At 45.9% G+C, this 22,605-nt stretch overlaps 1 protein-coding gene across 6 annotated transcripts in view; it reads left to right on the top strand.

Moving 5' to 3' along the window:
• The window catches only part of FAM120B (family with sequence similarity 120B), an 82,488-nt gene extending 63,282 nt beyond the window's left edge, over nucleotides 1–19,206 (top strand). For 3 of the 6 annotated variants that reach the window (XM_053592833.1, XM_053592831.1, XM_053592832.1), the window contains 4 exons: nucleotides 5,891–6,097; nucleotides 7,588–7,696; nucleotides 11,408–11,500; nucleotides 13,732–16,652. In XM_053592833.1, the coding sequence (XP_053448808.1) occupies nucleotides 5,891–6,097; nucleotides 7,588–7,696; nucleotides 11,408–11,500; nucleotides 13,732–13,910 (588 nt within the window). In that variant the 3' untranslated portion in view covers nucleotides 13,911–16,652. The other 3 variants (XM_053592837.1, XM_053592836.1, XM_053592834.1) reach the window with 3 other exon arrangements.
• The last annotated feature ends 3,399 nt before the right edge of the window (nucleotides 19,207–22,605 follow it).

The raw sequence follows: 22,605 nt of genomic DNA on the forward strand, positions 1-22,605 counted from the left end.
CCTTGACCAATATAAAGTGACCATCTTTGTCTTTTTTGACTTTAGTTGCTTTAAATCCACATGTATCTGAAAATAAGATTGCAACTCCTCTTTTCTTCTGAATTCCATTTGCCTGAAAAATTGTCTTCCAACCCTTGACTCGGAGCTTTAATTTGTCTTTTGAAGCCAGGTGTGTTTCTTGCAGACAGCAAATGGATGGCTTGTGTTTTTTAATCCAGTCAACCAATCTATGTCTCTTCAGTGGGGAATTCAAGCCATTAACATTTATTGAGATAATTGATAAGTGTGGTAGTATTCTATTCGTCTTATTTTGTGAGAGTCCATTGCTTAGTTTTATCTTTTGCATCAGTGTGGAGGTTAGGTTCTGGCCTTTAATTTCTGAGTTCTTACTTCGCTGCTGATCCATTGTGGCGGACAGTGTGCAGAACAGGTTGAAGTATTTCCTGTACAGCTGGTCTTGTTGTGGCGAATTTCCTCAATGTTTGTATATCCGTAAATGATTTGATTTCTCCGTCAATTTTGAAGCTTAGCTTAGCAGGGTACAGAATTCTGGGCTGAAAATTGTTCTGTTTAAGTAGATTAAAGGTAGATGACGATTGTCTTCTTGCTTGGAAAGTCTGCGGTCACTCTGATGGATTTGCCCTTGTAGGTCAACTGGCGCTTACTCCTGGCAGCTTGCAGAATCTTTTCTTTTGTCTTGACTTTGGACAGGTTCATCACAATGTGTCTTGGAGAAGCTCGGTTAGAGTTGAGGTGACCTGGGGTCCGATATCCCTCTGAAAGCAGTGTGTCAGAATCTTTGGTGATATTTGGGAAATTTTCTTTTATAATATTCTCTACTATGGCTTCCATTCCTCTGGGGCATTCTTCTTCCCCTTCTGGAATTCCTATAACTCGTATGTTGGAACGCTTCATAAAGTCCCATAATTCTGACAGTGAACGTTCTGCTTTCTCTCTCTTGTTTTCTGCCTCTTTTACTGTCTGAGTTATCTCAAGAACTTTGTCTTCTACCTCTGAAATTCTTTCTTCTGCATGGTCTAACCTGTTGCTGATACTTTCCATTGCGTCTTTAAGTTCCCTGATTGTTTCATTTCCTTCAGCTCTGCTATATCCTTTTTATATTCTTCATATCGTTCATCTCTGATTTGATTCTGTTTTTGGATTTCCTTTTGGTTATTTTCCACTTTATTAGCAGTTTCCTTCATTGTTTCCATCATTTCTTTCATTGTTTTCAACATGTGTATTCTAAATTCCCTTTCTATCATTCCTAACATTTCTGTATAGGTGGAATCCTCTGCAGTAGCTACCTCATGGTCCCTTGGCAGGGTTGTTCTGGACTGGTTCTTCATGTTGCCTGGAGTTTTCTGCTGATTCTTCCTCATGAGTGATTTCTTTTATCTGTTTCCTTGCCCTAATTTTCCTTTCACTTCCTCTTGCTCTTTAAGTTCTCGTGCCTGTGGAAGTTGCGGGCGGGTTTAGACGGATTGAACACACGCGACCACTTGCCGGTTTTCCGCTGTTTTAGTCCTCCTCTGGGGTCCAGAAGTCTCTCGCTGACTCCCTGTATCCTCTCAGGGGTGATGATAGGCAGATCCCACCAGCCAGAGATGCCTGGAGTCCTATATCCCCAGACTGATGGTGCCCAGATGCAAGGAAGCTGTTACTCGGCTGCCATCTTGCTCCGCCTCCGATGAATGACTTTTTTGATGATAAGCTGTAATCTATTGGCTAGGATTTTGTTGAGAATTTTTGCGTCTATATTCATGAGTGAGATTGGTCCGAAATTCTCCTTTTTGTTTGGGTCTTTTCTTGGTTTTGGTATCAGGGTGATGTTTGCTTCATAGAATGTGTTGGGGAAGATTCCTTCTTCCTCAATTTTTTGGAATAATTTCTGCAGTACAGGAATAAGCTCTTCCTTGAAGGTTTGATAGAATTCTGGAGTGAAGCCATCTGGACCAGGGCATTTTTTGGTTGGAAGATTTTTTATTGTTTCTTTGATCTCAGTGCTTGAAATTGGTCTGTTCAGGAGCTCTATTTCTTCCTGTCTGAGTCTAGGGAGAGGGTGTGATTCCAAATATTGATCCATTTCTTTCACATTGTCAAATTTCTGGGCATAGAGTTTCTGGTAGTATTCAGAGATGATCTCTTGTATCTCTGTGGGATCAGTTGTTCTTTCCCCTTTATCATTTCTGATTGAGGTTACTAGAGATTTTACTTTTCTATTCCTCGTTAGTCTGGCCAATGGTTTATCTATTTTATTTATTTTTTCTTTTTTTTTTTTTTTTTTTTTGTGGTTTTTTTTTTGGCCGGGTCTGGGTTTGAACCCGCCACCTCTGGCATATGGGACCGGCACCCTACTCCTTGAGCCACAGGCGCCACCCTATTTTATTTATTTTTTCAAAAAATCAATTCCTTGTTTCATTAATTTTCTGAGTGATTCTTTTGTTTTCAATTTCATTAATCTCTGATTTGATTTTGGATATTTCTTTTCTTCTACTTAGTTTAGGCTTAGATTGTTCTTCCTTTTCCAATTCCATAAGATCTCTTGTGAGATTGTTGATGTGCTCTCTTTCTGTTTTTCGAAGGTAGGCATCTAAAGTGATGAATTTTCCTCTCAAAACTGCTTTTGCAGTATCCCACAGGTTTTGGTAGCTTGTGTCTTCATTGTTGTTATGCTCAAGGAAGTTAATGATTTCCTGTTTTATTTCTTCCTGCACCCATCTGTTATTCAACAGAAGATTGTTTAATTTCCATGCCTTTGGGTGGGGTCGAGCATTTTTTTTAGAGTTGAGTTCCACCTTTAGTGCCTTATGGTCTGAGAAGATACAAGGTAAAATTTCAATTCTTTTGATTCTGTTGATACTTGTTTTGTGTCCCAGGATATGATCAATTTTGGAGAATGTTCCATGGGGTGATGAGAAGAATGTATATTCTTTATCTTTGGGATGGAGTATTCTATATGCGTCTATCAAGCACAGTTGTTCTAGGGTCTCATTTAAATCTCTTATATCCTTGTTTAATTTCTGTTTAGAGGATCTGTCCAGCTCTGTAAGAGGAGTGTTAAGGTCTCCTGTTATTATGGTATTATCAGATATGATATTGGTCAGACTGAGTAAGGTCTGTTTCAAGAATCTGGGAGCATTTAAATTGGGTGCATAGATAGTTAGAATTGAAATGTCTTCTTGTTGTATTTTTCCCTTGACCAATATAAAGTGACCATCTTTGTCTTTTTTGACTTTAGTTGCTTTAAATCCACATGTATCTGAAAATAAGATTGCAACTCCTCTTTTCTTCTGAATTCCATTTGCCTGAAAAATTGTCTTCCAACCCTTGACTCGGAGCTTTAATTTGTCTTTTGAAGCCAGGTGTGTTTCTTGCAGACAGCAAATGGATGGCTTGTGTTTTTTAATCCAGTCAACCAATCTATGTCTCTTCAGTGGGGAATTCAAGCCATTAACATTTATTGAGATAATTGATAAGTGTGGTAGTATTCTATTCGTCTTATTTTGTAAGAGTCCATTGCTTAGTTTTATCTTTTACAACAGTGTGGAGGTTAGGTTCTGTCCTTTAATTTCTGAGTTCTTACTTTGCTGCTGATCCATTGTGGCGGACAGTGTGCAGAACAGGTTGAAGTATTTCCTGTAGAGCTGGTCTTGTTGTGGCGAATTTCCTCAATGTTTGTATATCCGTAAATGATTTGATTTCTCCGTCAATTTTGAAGCTTAGCTTAGCAGGGTACAGAATTCTGGGCTGAAAATTGTTCTGTTTAAGTAGATTAAAGGTAGATGACGATTGTCTTCTTGCTTGGAAAGTCTGCGGTCACTCTGATGGATTTGCCCCTGTAGGTCAACTGGCGCTTACTCCTGGCAGCTTGCAGAATCTTTTCTTTTGTCTTGACTTTGGACAGGTTCATCACAATGTGTCTTGGAGAAGCTCGGTTAGAGTTGAGGCGACCTGGGGTCCAATATCCCTCTGAAAGCAGTGTGTCAGAATCTTTGGTGATATTTGGGAAATTTTCTTTTATAATATTCTCTACTATGGCTTCCATTCCTCTGGGGCATTCTTCTTCCCCTTCTGGAATTCCTATAACTCGTATGTTGGAACGCTTCATAAAGTCCCATAATTCTGACAGTGAACGTTCTGCTTTCTCTCTCTTCTTTTCTGCCTCTTTTACTATCTGAGTTATCTCAAAAACTTTGTCTTCTACCTCTGAAATTCTTTCTTCTGCATGGTCTAACCTGTTGCTGATACTTTCCATTGCGTCTTTAAGTTCCCTGATTGACTGTTTCATTTCCATCAGCTCTGCTATATCCTTTTTATATTCTTCATTTCGTTCATCTCTGATTTGATTCTGTTTTTGAATTTCCTTTTGGTTATTTTCCACTTTATTAGCAGTTTCCTTCATTGTTTCCATCATTTCTTTCATTGTTTTCAACATGTGTATTCTAAATTCCCTTTCTGTCATTCCTAACATTTCTGTATAGGTGGAATCCTCTGCAGTAGCTACCTCATGGTCCCTTGGCAGGGTTGTTCTGGACTGGTTCTTCATGTTGCCTGGAGTTTTCTGCTGATTCTTCCTCATGAGTGATTTCTTTTATCTGTTTCCTTGCCCTAATTTTCCTTTCACTTCCTCTTGCTCTTTAAGTTCTCGTGCCTGTGGAAGTTGCGGGCGGGTTTAGACGGATTGAACACACGCGACCACTTGCCGGTTTTCCACTGTTTTAGTCCTCCTCTTGGGGTCCAGAAGTCTCTCGCTGACTCCCTGTATCCTCTCAGGGGTGATGATAGGCAGATCCCACCAGCCAGAGATGCCTGGAGTCCTATATCCCCAGACTGACGGTGCCCAGATGCAAGGAAGCTGTTACTCGGCTACCATGTTGCTGCGCCTCCCATGATAAATTTTTTAAAATGATTGTCAAGCTTCTGATTAATAAGGAAAGCTTACTTATAAAGGGACTAAAACACTGTGATTTTTTTCCTAATTTATTTAAATTTTATTTAGAATATCTCTTGGTTAATTTTAGTAGCACAGATAAGCCAGGGGATGACTGGTCAGTTGCACTTACCTCGTTCATGGAGTCACTTGCACACCTATTTGGTGTCACTTCCCTTTGCAAGGGATCCGTGCAGCCCAGAGCCCAGAAACCATTTTCAGGCAGTTCCTTGCTGAACTCAGGAACCTCAGCAGTCTGTTAAGGGTGGCCTGCCCATTCAGGAACAGTGAGAATGTTGGATGTCAAGGTAGATTTGACAACAAAAAGAAATATTTTATAGCAGTATGACATTCTTAATTTATAAAAATAATCAGCCCATTAACCCAATGAAGTACATAAGCCATTTTATTCTTAAATAAGTGTTCATAAAATGTGATTTTTAATAATACAGCTAGAACAATTAAGTGTGACTAAAATACAGTAAACTATTATTATGTAAAATAATGCTCTCCTGGCTCCCCTTCCTGTCCCTTTGCCTTTGAAGAAAGGTCTTCACAGGGGAGCAAACCAAGAAGCCAGTGTGGGTACAGTCCTGGCGTGGCACTGTCCTAGCAGGGCTGGTGCTACTGTGGCCGCAGTGGCCTTTCAGCCAAGTAGCCCAGAGTCCTGGGAGCCCCAGACACCACAGAGCCCATAGGGGACAGCCTGAGTGAACGTCCACGTCTAGGGTGGGTGACAGCTGAGTGACAACACGCTCCCCAATGAGACGGCCCCTTGCACTTCCTGGCTGCTCCATTTCCTAGTCCACCTATGATCTGTGAAGCTCCTGATGCTCAGCCATGGTGGAGGTGGCCACGGTCCTGTTGACCAGGTTCTGAGCAGTTAGGACTGTGGCCACCTCAGCGGTGTATTTCCCCTGTGTGCCTCCCACTCACATTCTCGCATGTCCCCTGCAGCCTGATTACATCAACCCCAGAGCTGTGCAGCTGGGCTCCCTGCTGGTCCGTGGCCTCACCACTCTGGTCCTGGTCAACAGTGCATGTGGCTGCCCCTGGAAGACAAGTGATTTCATGCCCTGGAATGTGTTTGACGGGAAGCTCTTTCATCAGAAGTACCTGCAGTCTGAAAAGGGGTATTCCGTGGAGGCTCTTCTAGAACAAAATGTGAGTTCACGATATGCTCACAAGTAACACTGAGACTGCTATTCAGTTCTTCAAATTGCTGCTCTAGAAATAAGAATTATATTATCCTATGAAACTAGAAACGCATGATCTGAAGCATAGAAGCCTTGGGCTTCTATGTCAGCAGCTTATCTAGTGCAAGTTGAGTGGCCCTTATCTGAAACTCTTGGGCCCAGAAGTGTTTTTTGGAAAATTTGCATATTTGTTGGACCCTGAACCACATGGGGGTTAGGGATGCCTAACCCTTTATGCGGTTAAAAATCCTCATAAAATTTTGACTCCCCAAAACTTTACTGACAGCCTCCTGTTGACTGACACCTTGCTAATAACACCAACAGTATATGTACTGTATTCTTATAATAGTCAGCTGGAAAAAAGAAATCTTCCTAAGAAAATCATAAGTAAGCAGAGACACATTTGCATCATCAGGTGGAAGTGGACCTCCCTGCAGGTCTTCATTTTGGACAGCCGTCCCCTGAGGTCAGGTCTGGAATTTCTCAGTGCTCTAAAGGTTTCAGATTTAGTATTTTTAGATTAGGGGCATTCAACCTGTAGCTTTTGCCAAAATACCTAGTGAGGGCTTAGGACCCCAGCATGAACCCAGGGCGAGTGGTGCCGCCCAAGCCCATTGCCCTTAGTTTCCAGGAGCTTTCAACCTGGGAGGCAGGCGCAGACCTGCGAGGCAGTTAGGGTGTCCTGCTGCTCCCCCGTAAGTACAGCTCACCTAGAATGTGCCTTGGCCACACAGGGACATGAAAGGCATCATCTGTTCTAGCAGCCTGTGCTTTCATACCAGAGTGGACACATCCCATAGTGTTCCAGTATTTAGGAGCAATCCAAATTATGTACAGGTTACAAAAACAAGAGGGAAAATACTTTTGAGATTTGGTGGGCCACTAAGGAGACGAGTGGCCTGCGGGCTGCAGCCTATGGATGGCCAGTCAGCGGCGCCTCCTCACTGTGCCTGACCTCTTGGTAGGTGCAGAGTGGTGATGGGGTCACCCTTCTGGTTTGGAAAGAAATGAAGGTTACAGGACAGAATACTCAGTAGCAAAACGGTGCTGGAAGGAGAAAGGTGGGATGCTCCATTTTTCCACCTGCTGCTATTTTCTGAGATGCTGGCATTTCCACTAATTCTGTTCTTACAACTAAGAATTGAAATAAGATATTTAATGCATTTTTTTTTTCCGTAAGATTGTGTGGTCATCACCTAAATTATCACAATAGGGTCTGAAGGTTCTTTTTTAGAAACACTGTTTAATCCGCAAACGACGCAGCCTCTTGGCACTGCTTTTCCAGGAAACTTGAGAGCACCAGTGTCTGAGGCCTGCTCATGGGGCCCTAAGGTTAGAGGGTGGCTGTGCAGCTGCCACGTGTGGGCTGCGTCCCTGACTCTCCATCCATGCCATCCCAGCTTCTGCCCCACAGGGTCTAGCCCCTGCACATCTCATTTGCTTCCTGTCTATTTACAGAGATCACGGCTCACCAAATTCCACACCCTGAAGGCTGTCGTCTCCAAGGCCTGCATGAAGGAGGGCCGGCGCATCGTGGGCCGGGCACACTGGGGCACACACCACACAGGTGGGCATAGGGCTCTCAGCATATACCCTAATGCTTCCTAGGTTTTATTGGCAAAAGAATTCCAAGAAAACGCTGATAAAATTCGAAGAAAAGGGTCAGTGCCTGTGGCTCAGTGAGTAGGGCGCTGGCCCCAGCTAAACTGCAACAACAACAAAAAAAAATTTGAGGAAAAGAATAAAATTAAAATGATAGGTCCTTACCCAATAGTTTAAATTCTGGTCCCATTAGGAAAAAAATTCTCAGAAAGGATTGACTTACTAATTAAATAAGTCAGAACTCTTTCTATGGGTCATGTTTGTTTATTTGACAAAAGTTTAGGGGTTTTTTCTTCCTTATAATAAAGGGGTATGTGGGGAACTACGATAGTTTTGAGACAGACTGTCATGGTCCATTATTTCACTTCCAAGAAACACGATTGGCAGTGTCTTTTCTGAGTCACCCATGCAAGTTTCGGCTTTCTCAGCTTATTACTGTTGCTGGGAGGGATTTGTTTCCATCCACAAGGATTTTACGTTTCTTGATTTTTGTGTATCTCAAAACTTTCATAATGACTCACTTACTAGGAGAATTTATAGCATAAAGAAGATAATTAAAAAGGAAATACACAGAATCTTAGCTTTGTAACCTAAAGCTGGCAGGCAGCACCAGTTGAGGCAGCAGCAGCAGCAGCCTTGGCCCCTGAACGTGCCCAGCCAGAGGCACTGTCAGGGCTGTGTTCAGACAGCTCTCCTTGAACCAGGGCTGCCTCGTCATCCACCACCAGACAGTCTGTACTCACTAGCCAGCTCTCCTATTTTGAGCTTTGAGGATGTTTTCTCATTACTCATCACGCTTTTGTGCGCAATATTTCCTTAGAGTATCATAATTTGCAGAATTATGGATCAAAATGTAATTAACTTTTGATAAACGATCACTTAATTCCTTCTCCAATAGTAAGCAAGAATTTCTGTTTTGTGGTACCTATGATTATATTTAAAAGTGTGTTGTGAAGGTTTTTTGTTTGGGGAAACAGGGTTTAGCTCTGTTGCCCAGGCTGGAGTGCCATAGCATCATCCTAGCTCACAGCAGCCTCAAAGTCCTGGGCTTAAGCAATCCTCCTGCCTCAGCCTCCCAAGTAGCTAGGACCACAGGTGCTACATGCTGGCTAATTTTTTAAATATTCTGTAGAAATGGGGTTTCACTGTGTTGCCCAGGCTGGTCTTAAATTGTTTGCTCAGATGATCTTCACACCTTGCTGGGATTATAGATGTGAGCCACTGCACCCAGCTAGGATTTTTTTATACTAGGGTGGTAGAAGAACAATGTATCTCATTGATTGTTTACCTCTTAAGTTGGGTATTGTACTCATTGTTTTCTTTTGTTAATGAGATTCTTTCAGTTACTTTCCCTGTCTTCCTCTGGTTCACGTCTATACTGCTAACTATAATAGCACTATTGTTTCTCTTGATGGAATAGGTGAACTGGCCTGAAATTCCTACCCACAGAGACTATGGTCAGGATCTTAATTGGTGTCAGCCTTGCAGCTTTCCCTCTGAGCAACCTTGTGCTGGGTGACCCCGTGGACATGTCCAGGTCGTCCCCCTAGGAAGACATAAGCACAGCAGATGTGTATAGCCATTCATAGCCCTGGGAGGATGGCTTCCCCTCTCTAGGTCCAAGGCCCTTCTCCATATTTCATCTTTCCCCTACCAACTGTAGGTAATAGAATCTGAAACCCCACAACCAAGTACATTCATGCAAAATAAACGAACACCATTTTCTCTGCATTGCCTGCTCCCTTAGTTGGTCGGCAGCTAGGACTCAGGAGTCCACACCGTGCATAGGCCTGCAGGGCTCCCAGTCCTCATCAGTGTGGCCAGAGTGCAAATGGGGCTGAGGAGCTTGCAGACGGCGTAGGCCGTGTGGGTTGGCAGCATCACCAGTTCTGCCGAAACACCTCTTTATTAATTTCAGAGGGCCTAAGAGCTCTGTCTGTGCAACAGTTTTTGTTTTGGGCACTAAAGGAGGCTGTGGGCTCCCCTCAGTCTTGTCTGTTAATCAATGCAGTAGTATAGTTGCTTTTAATCTGCACAGAAACTACATGTGGCTACTTTTAAGGAAGTCAGCACACAGATGGCCTGTTCCCAGTTAATGTGGTCACGAACATGACGTGCAAAGTATTCTCTTCTTTTCGTGGAGCCACTGTGTTCTCTACAAACCAGCTTCAGCTCGGGGGTGCAGGCCTCAATTTGCTGAGGGAGAGATTGGGCCCCACATGTTTCACCCAGTATCACGTGGGTTCTTGGTGGCAGAACAGGGGCTGGAGCCTCAGCCTATCCTTGGCAGCTCCCATGTCCAGACATGGTGGGTGCCACAGTCTTGCCCAGCCAGTCGCTTCCTCACACTGCCACACCACTGTGCTATAGCAACCTGAGCTGACCAGGCCCTGTCCTGCCTTGTGTGGGGCACAGCACCAGGCTGGAGATGGACCATGTGTTGTCCAGGAGCTCACACCAGCCCTGAGGGGCTGAGAGGTGAACACACCTGTGTTCACTGACCAGGTATGATGGCCAGCTGTGCATAGCTTTGAGCCTAGGCCACAGGGTCGAAGGGCTGGAGCACCACAGGAGAGTCCTCAGGTTTTGGGCAATGCTGAGCAGTTAGCCTTGACAAATGCTGTGATGGGGCCTGGCAGGTGGCTGATGCCTGTAATCCCAGCACTTTAGGAGGCTGAGGCAGGTGGATCACCTGAGCTCACTCGTTTGAGACCAACTTTGAACCAGTGAGAACTCTTCTCAAAAAATAGCTGGGCGTTGTGGTGGGTGCCTGATTTAATCCCAGCTACTTGGAAGACTAAAGCAAGAGAATTGCTTAAGCCCAAGAATTGCTGTGAGCTGTGATGCAATGGCACTCTACCGAGGGCTACAAAGTGAAACTCTGTCTCAAAAAAAAAAAATGCTATAATGGGAGGAGAACTGGGGGAGGTTAGCAAAGCGCTAGAGACCATAGCCTGTGGGACACCAGGCAGTCTTGACTTTATCCAAGGCACACTGGGGAGTTTGTGAAGGTATTGAAGTGATGTGATCAAAAGTATTTTAAGACAATGACTGTATGGTCAGTCCAGGGAAACAGAGCTGGGGAGCATGGTCCCTGAGGCTGAGCAGCTGCACAGAGCTCATGAGCACTGTGGTCTTGTCTCCCTTCACTGGTGATGAGTCCCCACAGTGGCCCGTGGTGCATACACTCTGAGCTGTGCCTATAGTATAGGAGAGCACTGACCACTCCTGCTGAATCCATGTCACCGGTGCCTCTGCAGGAGATGCATTCCCCATGTGTGCAGGGGCAGCCACACTCACAGCCTTATGGAATATGGTGGGATGTCCAGGTCTAAAAATCATCTGGAGTTTGTACTTAGGCCTCCTAGTAGAGACAGAGGGTCCAAGGAGTCAGGGTTTAGGAATTCACAAAAAGGTTATGGTTTGAAAGTGGATGTTAATGAGGTCTGGAGAAGTGGGGTGGACATCAGGCTTGGCTCGCAAGGTCTAGGAGCGTGTGGGCCAACCCCTGGGTAGTCTGGAGCCCCTCTGCTCCAGGGTCTGCACTCTTCATGAGCTCACCTGTGATTATTAACTGCATACAAGTTTGAAAGCTCCGACCTGCTGCCGCTCTGCCGCTCATAATGTGGCGTGTCTCTGGAGAACTTGTTAACATGCTGATCATGCTTTCCCACAGGAAGATGGGGAAGGCAGGGCTCCAGCTCCCACCCGCCGGGCTCTGGGTATGGCCATTCTGGTCAGGGACAACCGTGGAGAGACCAGGGACCAGGTAAGACACCCAGTATCTACCGCCTGCTCAGCCCTGCCTTTGGCTCTGTGTTTCTATTGAAAACTGCCCTCCCCCACTTCAGAACTAGGTTGTGTGTTTATAAGCAGATAAACACAAATATGTGCTGACATGTCTAGTTTTTTCTTTAGTGAAATCAAAACAAATAATTTCATGCTTGAAGCTCAAGATGCATTTCTTGTGATTTACTCAGTGAACCCTCTGGTAGAAACTCCTTCCTGATTAAAAAAACACGAATGACAGTGTTTTACCAATGATTGCCTTCAATGGTAGCATTTTGATATTTCCCATGACTGGGATTATATATGTAAGGGGCTTACAGCATGATGCAGGGAATAATCATAATTTATATTTTAAATGCTTAGAGACTCTCACAGCAGTATCTGAGCTTAAATTGTTTACAGTTTGAGAGTAAAATTTTGAAATTACTTAAGATTTATAATTTTATCCTTTCAAATACAAACACTACTTTATGGTTTTGTTTTCTTTTACTTTCACAACCTATAAACTCCATAGAGACTTTGTAAGTTGTTCACATTTTTACTTAAAGCACAGCGAGTCTTCAGCATTAGCCCACTTGACATTTTGGGTCAGTGCATGACCATAGCAGGCCCAGGTGTGATGATGTGGGCAGGAGTCCACAGGCAGCTGTGAGCACATGGCTGTCACAGCACTGACCCTTCCTCATTCAGTGTAGACCAAAGTTTATGGTGAATATTTTTGAAATGCCTATCCCTAGGGAAAAGAGAAAAGTTCCATTTATGTAAATTTAGATTCACATTTGCTTTAGATGTTTTCTTGGACTAGCTTAACCTGCTGAAACTGGATCCACCTAATCTGCTTCTAGACAGCCTGAGGGAACAGGCACGAGCTCTCTTGGTAGCTCTTGTGCACCTGAGACTAGCACAGAAGACTCACTTGCCATTGTTCAAGTACATTGAGATTGAGGTGCTGTAGTTTGTTGGACTAAACCACAAACAAGGACTGCAGAAATGATAAACGGCTTGTAAACTACTTAGAATCAGATGGCGAGGCCCAGTGCTGTGGGTCCCTGCAGCTGCCTTGTTCGAATATGGTGGCCCCTGCCTAGTGTATGGTGTCCCTTCCCCTGCTGGCTGAATACCCGCTGTGTGCAGGGACACCGAGTGCCTGTCCAGGGATGCCAGTGCATGGGGTTCCACAGCCAGCACCACACAGGCTCACACAGCTCACCCCAGCCTGCCTGGGCAGCACAAGCTAAAGGCAGCTTGTAAAGACCACAGGCCAGGCCTTCTCCATCTGCAAGGACAACAGCTACCTCCCATGAGCAGGGCCAAGCTTCCCTTATCTCTTCCTGTTCTCTCTGCAATAAAGTGATGTATAAGCCAAGACCTGGGGGAGGGGAGCAGCCACCAGACACCTACTGGAAGGACATCAGGGCCAGGGGGCCAGAGCTGGGGGCTGCTGTAGCTGGGGGCCTAGCTTGAGGGGCCGCGCGCTCAGCTCGGCTCTGGAGGAGCTCTGAAGTAGACTCTAAACAAGACATTTGACTGCTGGGCAGCAGTAGAAGGTGAGCAGAAGTCAGACTGTGGGCAGGCAGGTGTGCCGTCCAGGGCCTGACTCCACCTGAGCGCACACAGCCCATCTATGCAGCTAGGACGTGGGTGTCTGTGTTGTCTGAAATGCAGGTGCTAACTGGCTTGAAGCAAAGCCACTGGAACAAAGCAGCCTCCCAGCCCCAGCCCCAGCCCAGCAAAGCAGGTGGGCTGAAGGGGAGCTAGGCTCCCGGGCAGCCTGGCCGATGGAGTGTGCAGTTGCCCCCAGTGTGCAGTGACAAAGCCACTCCTTCCCAACTCTGTCATGCCATCAGCACTGCCTACACTCAGCCTCATGTGGTGAGAGAAGGACCTCAGCCCGAAGTGGCTCGTTGGTGGATAAGAGTTCCAGTGTCCAGACAGTGAGGATAGGAAGACAGGTCTGTGGACTGCAGTGCCCTGTGTGGTGGCAGGCTCAGGGTTGGGTAGTGCACCGTGTTGCACCAGGCCCCGTGGCGCCGTGTCCCTGCAGACCACTTCCAGCCCTCTCCTGTCAGTGTCATTTCCAGTCTGGAAGCCCGTGGTGGGTGAGCGATGGACGGCAGCAGCACAGACCGTGAGGGGTGGGCCTGTTACAAACCCTGGGAACTGGGGGCACCTGCTTGGTACTCAGGTCTGTACCTCTTCCGTCTCCCCCAGAGACCGTCCTTGCAGTGGTCAGACCTGCTTCCTGCCCTGCTGCCCGCCGCCTGCTGGGACAGTTGCTCCCAGGACGGGCACTTGGCACAGATGGATGTCAACACTGCAGCCTCACACCAAACCGTTCAGTGCTACATCTAGCTTTTCTCCATATATTCATGTTGAACCATTATGTTTAAAGAACTTTCTCTGTTAAAAATAAAACATCACTTATACCTCAGCACAGCTGTTTTTGTCACGTGCACAGGGGCCTCAGGCACGGCCTGGCTTGTGCAGTTGGAGCCCAAAGGGGAACAGAGCCGGCTGCTCCATGGCCAGGCCAAGTGCAGCAGGAATACCATGGGCACCAAGTTCCTTACTGACCCTGGTGCCATGGCAGAGGTTGTAGGACCATATTCATGTTAGGAAGGAGAACTCTTCCTTGAATTGATAGAAAACATAAAGAAAATATTAATAGTGTCCAGAAATTTCTTCCCTTTGTGCAAATTAAAATAGCAGAGTGACCTAGCAGATTGGGAACTATTCTAGTTGTGACCACAGCAGATTACTTGGGTTGTCTGGTGACAGGTGGCCCCTCAGTTGCCAGTGGCCTTCCCAGAAGTCCAGTTGCTTTGTAATGTCCATGTGTCCTGCCTGTGGTGAGTGGTAAGTGCCCTGCCAAGTGCAGGCTGACAGCTGTGCAGTCCTGTGTGCACCCTCCTGTGCTACGTCCCTGTCGGTTCCGAAGGTTCTTTGGTGGCTGTCGGGCCATGGCTTGCTGGAGGCCCCGGCAGGCTTTCTGCAGCGTGGCCAGTGCTAAGCACCTGAACCCAGCACACACCCCAGCAGCCCACACTTCATTTCCAATGTAGGTAGCCAAGTGATCAAAGTGGATTTGCAGCTCTTCCTGACCCTAATGGAGCATGAGAATGTGTGGGCTGTGGCCATCACAGGGAGCTGGGCTTAGCTGACCATCTAGAGCAGGCGTCCTCAAACTTTTTAAACAGGGGGCCAATTCACTGTCCCTCAGACCGTTGGAGGGCCGGACTATAGTTTAAAACAAAAAACTATGAACAAATTCCTATGCACACTGCACATATCTTATTTTGAAATAAAAAACAAAACAGGAACAAATACAATTCACACTGCTTCATGTGGCCCGTGGGCCGCAGTTCGAGGACGCCTGGTCTAGAGAATGGGTGGCGACAAGGGCAACTGGTGTCTGTCTCGAGTGGCCCAGGCCACACCAGGCCAGGTGGTGTGTGCCCAGGTGTGGGTGCCCTTCCTGCCACCCACTGACCACTGTGAATCTCAGGCCCGTCTGGGAGGAGTGCTCTAAGCCTGGGGCAAGTGTCACCTCTTCTTTTCTTCTTACTTTATCACAATGACCTCAACAGTTAGAACCTAAAGCTTCTTCAGGGTTATGCCTGCCTTTGATAAATTGGTCTTTGAAGAAGACCCTACTTTACAGGGTAGGACCATCACAACACAAAAATCAAGAATGGTACATACCAGTGTCTGGGCTAAAATATACCTCTGGGGACCCTTTAAAATTGAGGGGTTAACGTGCTGAGTTAGCATTAGAACTAAAGAGTTTAGGAATGAGACTGGGAGAAACTGAAAGACGATGCACAAGCAGGGACGGGATGATCTGTTTGCATTGTAGCTCAAAGGGGAGAAATAGCCACAAAATGCCGTTGGTGGCACAAGTGTTTTTTTTTTTTTTTATTTCAGATGTTTCAGTGTAAAGTGTCGGTGAAACACACACAGAGTCAGGCTTTCATCAGGATGGGGATGTGTTTTCTCAGATCAAGTGATCTGCTTTTTAAATTGTACTTACTGAATTTCAGGCAGCACATTTGTGATAGGGTCTTGTCTACCTTGAACTCCTATTTTGCTGTTCCTTGGAGATATTACCAAAGTTCAAGTACAAAGTTGCCACTATTTTCCAGAGTTTAATAGGCAAAATTCTTTGTTACTAAAAAAACCCAAACAAACAGAAAAAACCTAAAAACATCACATAATGAAAGTATTCGGTTTCTATCAAAAAGTTGGGAAGTTTCTAGAGCATGAAGCTGGCCTAAGCAGAGAGTAGGGTTGAGTAGGGCCCTGGGGGGCCTGGTGGGAACCACTGTGGTGGTCAGCTTCAAGGCCTGGAGCTCAACCCAGAGCCCTGAGAACAAAGGCAGCAAAAGTGAGAACCTTATAACCTCTCCCCTGCTGTCTCAGCCCAGCTGGTAAGAAATGACAGTGTTAAATTCCACAGTTAGGAGCTGCTGGTGTGCCTGTGACTTCTCCAGACTGTCACTTCTCAGGGGTGATTCTCCAGGAGCCTGAGTGGCTATAAAACTATCTCTGGTCACCTGTGAAAGCTGGTGTGGCAGGAGGAGTAACCCAACTCCTAGATAAAGGTCTCTTTGCTCTGTATACTAGGAGAAAACTGGGGGCAGGGGAAATTTTGAAGAAAAGCGGTTTCTTTTAATGTGAAAAACTATCACTTTTTTATTACTATATTAGTAGGGTGGTTCTGCTCTGAATCTCTTTCCAAGTTTCCTTATCAGAAAAGCAAAAAGTAGCCACAGCCTGGTAAAGGGAAGAGCCACACGTGGGTTTTCTGTACTTGGCAAAGCATCCACCACACACCATCTGCGCGTGGGTCTCCGTTTCCAAGTCATTAGCCGTGATAAGCGTCGAGGTGTTGTGCAGATGGTAGGGACTGGTGTTGAGAGGAACAGTTTTGACACTGTGTCCTTCTACCAACCTCTTAATTAATTGCTTCCACTTAAATGGAATAATTATAAAACAAAATGTTAATAACACGTGGCCACATCTGAAAAGACAAGCACCATTCAGCATGCTTTTCTTACGTGTCCTTAGAAATGTGCAGTGTGTCTGCGTGTTCAGACAAATTTAATTCTCAGTTTGGTTTTCTTATACCTTTGGTGCAGGAAACAGACAATATGAGCATGACCCATGGAGAAGATATTAGTTGTCCTCCAGGTAAGTTTTTCACCTGCATGTTAGAAGAAATCAATAAAACATTTGTCTTTATAACCTAAATCTTCCATACCACATTCCAAACTTCACAGAGAATTCAGGTGGGAAATCCAGCTGGCCTATTATTGCTAAAGTAACTTGGTTTCAAGACAAGTTTCCTCCAGAAAATGTGTGGAAAGAAGATGCAGCACGTGACCTGCAGCCTGACAGCCCCTCAGGGCAGAGTCCCCAGTGGCTTGCCCCCCACCCCATAAAGCTGTGGCTCTATGTCCAGGGTGCACCTGGTTCCATGGGTCCAAATAGCCATTGTCAACATCTTAGCGTATCTCATTCCCGTCTGCTCATCCACATATATGAGGCATAGTCGCTTTCTTTCTTTAAAAAGTTGGAATTCTACTGTATCCTGCTTTTTGTTACTTAACACTGGACCGTGAGTGTTTGGAAATGTGGTGTTTGGGAGCCACACAGGAGACCCTTGTCTGTGGGGTTCTTTGCAAGACCCCCAGGAGATGCCTCCAACCATTTTACACCCTGCACCCTTTTCCTATACATACACACCTACAGTTGATTTGTAATTAGGCACAGTGAGAGATTAAAGCCCTAAAAATGAAAAATCACAACCATTTACTGCATGAAAGTTACGTGAGTGTGCTCTCTCCCTCTCCCACTGTCTGCCTATGTTATACTCACCCCTCTTCCTGTGGTCTGTCCTCTGATCACTGAGACGGCAGGTGGTGTCTGCAGCATGGACACTCTGGATGAAGGGACAGTCCCAGCCCTGGGAAGAAGAGCAGGACAGTGAGAGATTTCAGTAACTCAGAAGGGCATGCAATTTAAATTGTTTATTTCTGGGATTTTTCATTTCATATTTTTGGACTTCATATTTTGGACTTGACTGTGGGTAACTGAAGCTGCAGATAAGGGGATCTGCTGTGTAATGTATTATTTTCTAATTACAAATTCTAACCAAAAGTAAGAATTCCAGCTATTTCATTTGGCTCTCAAGTGTTTGAGCATAATGAGAAGTAACAACTAATTTTTTCGCCTTCCTGGTGAGAGAGTTAATTCTGCCTGGGGGTTCTACTGGAAGTGAGACATAGGCTGTGTGGACTCCTGGTCTTTCTGCCATGAGGGCAGACAGGAGCCTGTGTGTGGGACATGCTGAAGGAAGCCTCACTGTGATGCTGCTGAATGGTGCCTTTGTGCTCCTCTCTGTGAGCATGGAAGGGGTTTTGTTCTTGAAAGACATTTAAAATGAACCCAGGTTCAGAGTAAGCCTTTTCATGGAAGGATTTGTAGATAATAGCAAAATTGACATTTTAAGCCCAAAATTGTACTGAACTATGCCCATGGGGAAAAGAATGGCTGGGGTATTGACCATGGAAAGAATTGTTCTTCCCCTAACCTGGAACTTACCTCCCATCTCCACCTGAGAATTGAGAGCTGATGGTGAGTGCCAGATTCCCATTGGCCCACACTGGGACCCTGGCACTTGCAGGAAATGCCAGTCCTGCTACAGAAGACACACACTTCATTTATTACTGTCTTTAAAAACAAAACAAGCCCTCGCCCATCTTCGCAGACCAATGTGTATATCTGCACATAATGTACCACCCTGACCATACCTCAGTGCGTAGCTCCCAGCATCCAAGACCTTGCCTGGTACTCACCAAAAGAGGCATGGTCTCTGGGTATCTGACTATATCTATAGTTCTTAGGTTTGAAGCACCCTGGCCACTTCTTCAGTTCTGCCTTAAGGATGTTTGCGTGTCACATCATTTTTCATCCACGCTTTGCAGAACACAGACTTTTTCCCTTGCTTTGGAAATAGATTTTTTATTTTTGAGACAGATTTTCAATGTTGCCCTTGGTAGAGTGCTGTGGTGTCACAGCTCACAGCAACCTCAAACTTGGGCTTAAGCAATGCTCTTGCCTCAGCTTCCCAAGTAGCTGGGACTACAGGCGCCCACTGCAGTGCCTGGCTATTTTTTAGTTGCAGTTATTGTTGTTTGGCTGGACTGGGTTCAAACCCGCCAACCTTGGTATTTGTGGCTGGCACTATAACCACTGTGCTACAGGCACCAAGCCAGGAAATAGATGTTTTTAAATCCCACTTATGAATGTTTTCCTATCTAAATATTAACTTTCTATTCCTTTCTCTTTCCACTCATTTGAAATCATTGCTGCTTCTAGAAGTGCTATTTCTTTGCTACTTGTTTGTATAACTCTGAAATAAATTTCTCAGTCCTTAGAGTCAGAGAGTAGACTTCTGTGAAAATTTTCTCTTCATAATGCCTAAATTCTAATTTGTCAATAAAATACTTTTGTTTACTTAACAAGGTCAAGTAAGCTGTTGGCTTGCAATAATCTTTATTGCAGTTGAAAACCCAGAGCAATGAAATTTTGTAATATGAATATTATATAATTGTCTCTGAAAGTATATCTTCTGATGGAATTTCCATATTTCAACTTAAAAGTGACAATAAAGCAAAATATATTTATTACTTAAATATAATTCATGTTTCTTTAATTATTGAAGACATTGTGGTGACATCAAAGGAGAAAAAATGGAGAGGCCTAGAGAGTCTTTGCCAAGGGACTGGGCTGGAGGGATGGGGTGGAGGCCACAGGAGACACTCAATTTCCTGTATCTGTATCATTTGAAAAACCATTTTTACCATTAGGAAAATATTGATTTAGAGGGACCCAAAGATCAGGAAAACTTTATTTAACATTCTGTTGGCCAAAACTCCTGAGTGGCAACATCACAGCATGTAAGGCCTGACCTGCTCATCAATGTGGGTAGAATTTCTGGTTTACAAGATGTATTAATGTATGTCTAAAATTGTGGGTGAGGTATCAGATTGCCATGTAACCGGCAGCTCTTTTCCACCCCACTCCTCACTGTGCTGGCATCTCTGGTCTGATTTACATATTTCATCGACGTTAAAAAATTCACAGCAGGGGAAAGACAGCAGAGCAGGAAGCACCAGGAGTCCACATTGCCATCTGTACAGAAACTGCGTTAGCAGAAACTCTGACATCACTATTTTGTGCCTGTGGGGCCTGTCTGAAGTCAACTGTCTTCTGAGGGGGAGCTTGGCTGCAAAGTCCCCCAAGTTGGACACTGATCACGGCCACTCGCCCCACGGTGTCGGCTTGCTGGACAGGTCACTTGTAGAAGTTTGCTGATGCAGGTGCCTCAGCCGTGTTCTCAGCTGCATCTCCAGGGTATTGGTGGTTTCTTGTTTATGTTTGTCAGAAATGCCCTTCGCAGTTAACCAGGCATTGTCCACTGCTGTGCAGAAAGGTCGCTCCTAAGAGTCTGAGGTCCGACTTCACTGAGCACAGCCAGCCTAGTCTGGCTGGTCACACAGTGGGTGCAGGTGTGCCCAGGCACTTCCCCCACCAGCTCTGCAGATATGTGCGTGGGCCTGCCGGCTTTCCCCTGTGGCTGGCTGGTGGTGATCCCTAGTGTGAACTTACTTATTGCCAAATGTGAGTGGCTAGTCTGAGGAAACACGATTCTTTGCTTTTGTTTTACATTAGGACCTATTCCCAGAGCTCTGATGCTGCTGAAGACACTGGGGGGCTAAGCCCGGAGGCCCAGTGCGTCCAGGGACCCAGCTCTGCCTCAGGCACCCTGCTCTGTGGCTCCCTGAGCTGCTGTCACCATCCCCAACTACAGATGGCTGCAGTTCAGGGTTTCTCAAAGGCAGTCAGTGCAGCCTATGAGGAAAGAAAGCTGTTGGCTCTTCCATAGATTTGTGTTCCCATGTGTGCAAACAACTGTGAGCATCCTCACGCTTAGAGACAGCTTTCAGCCTGAGATGTCACAGAAATGAAGTGAAAAAAAAAATTGTGAACAAACGTGTTTGTACCTGTGGCTCTCTGGGCATGAGTTTCACCCCAGATGACGGCTCATCAGAGGCCCTTGGAGGAGCCTGCGCAGGGCACAGAGACCTGCAACTGGCACCAGGAGCCATGGAAGCTGGCAGAGCTCTGCTGAGGACACTGAGCATACGGGGTCTGGCCCTGCCCTTTGTCCCCCTTTCACCCCAGGGCTCACAATGGGGCCTCTCGTGAGCCAGAGTGTCTGGAATGGGGGCCCCCTGGCCCCTAACTGCCCAGCAAGTTTTTGCTGAGGTCTGTGGCTTGTGTCTTGGGTGGCCGGGGGCCTCTGCTTCTGTGTGTGGGAGTGTCCTAGTAAGGATGACCGCCTGTGTCTATGACTGGAGATGCAGAGCAGAGCCAGAGCCGTCTGTCAACCTAAGGGGAGTGTAGACCTTTGAAGTGCTTCTTAACTTGGATTTAACAAATCAGATTTTTTCTTGAGTTTCAGCACCCAAGGCATTGGGTATGTCCACTCTTTTCCATCCTTTGAACCTCTTATTTAAAAATCAGGCTTGCTCTTAGGAAGAAAAATAAGTCAATGCTGGCACCACCTGACCATCAAAGCAAGAAGAGCCCATGTCCACCATGGTGGCCAGTCCTCCATATGCAGTGCTGAGGACTGGGGCTGTCACAGTCTCAGCTCCTGCTTCTTGTCATTGTGTAATTTCACATGGGTCAGGAAGCTACGGCTGCATCTTCCTGCCAGCTCAGAAGGGGCAGGCCCTGCGCTGTGTCCCTCGCTCCTCAGAGGGGAAAATGGAGGGAGAGACACCACCTCTGTGTCTCCCTGAGCTGCTGGGGCAGGTCACTGTTTCCCTCAGGGTGATGTGCACCTTTTCCTCCTTGGCCACATTTTCCAAGTGTTCTGGGGGCACCTAGTGAAGTGTTGAGAAGAACCCAAGATGGCAAGCAATGCAAGGTTGACCGTGGGACTTAGTCACATGGAGCTGAGACCAGCTGGACCAGCAGATGTCCAGGCCTTGTTTTCGTCCTCACTCCGAGCCGGGTATGCATGCCCGGCCTGAATCACTACACAGCTGTCCCCCCAGACCCTGCCTGCCGGCTCCCAAGCTATCCAAGACCTTGTGGTGGGCATCCCTGTTCATCTATCTCAGCTCCCAGTGGAGCTGACACTGGGCTGCAGCAGCTGCACACCTTAGGGCTGCCCTTGGTTTGAGGCTGCTTGTTCTAAAGGAGAAGGTTAGAGCGTGAAGTCAACATTCTCAAAGTCGGGCTTTTCTCCTGGCCAGTATAAAAAGTAGAATGCTAACATTAACGTTTCCACCTGGCAGGCCCTCTGAACTAAAAAGAATGGAGCAGCATTTCAAACACAGATGTGTCTCCATTTCTCCATGACTCTCCAGAAAGTCTCTTTTACCTGGGGAAGCTGAAATAATAACCCTGCAGGATTCGCTCAGAGACATGGAGCGCAGCTCTCCTGCTGTCCTCCGGGGACACGGTCAGCCAGGCCTTGTTCTAACCATATGATTGAGCTTGGAGTGCTGGGGTTAAGGTGAGGGGATGAGAGAGAGAACTCTTCAATGACAGCTTTGGGGCTTCCAGTGGGTGTCCCCACTGAAATTAAGTCACCACTTAATTTCAACAAAGTTTTCAATACAGCTGAGTAAAGTGACCAGGAAAGGAAGCACAGCTTTCTTACCGGCTGTCTCTTCAGGTCACTGTCTTCTAACCCCATTTTGTGGAGACGGATGTGGATTCAGGAGTGCCTGATTTGTGAGTTTGTATACAATGGCCTGAGATGCACTGTCCTTTTCTTAATCCTTGAGTTATAAAAATATAGAAAAAGCAGAGAGTTCTATTAAATAAAGACACAGATTTTTCTGTTGAATCAAATGCTTCAGGCCACAACCTGCAGCTTATGATTCACGTCATGATAAAATGGCTGTAGAGTATGGAGAGACAGCTGCAAGGGTGAGAGTCTCTCAAAGCTCTTTCCTCCAAATGCTGCATGGGGACCAAGCAATGGCAGGACCCACCATGACC

The sequence above is a fragment of the Nycticebus coucang genome, chromosome 5 (genome assembly GCF_027406575.1).
Source record: "Nycticebus coucang isolate mNycCou1 chromosome 5, mNycCou1.pri, whole genome shotgun sequence".
NCBI classification, from domain to species: domain Eukaryota; kingdom Metazoa; phylum Chordata; class Mammalia; order Primates; family Lorisidae; genus Nycticebus; species Nycticebus coucang.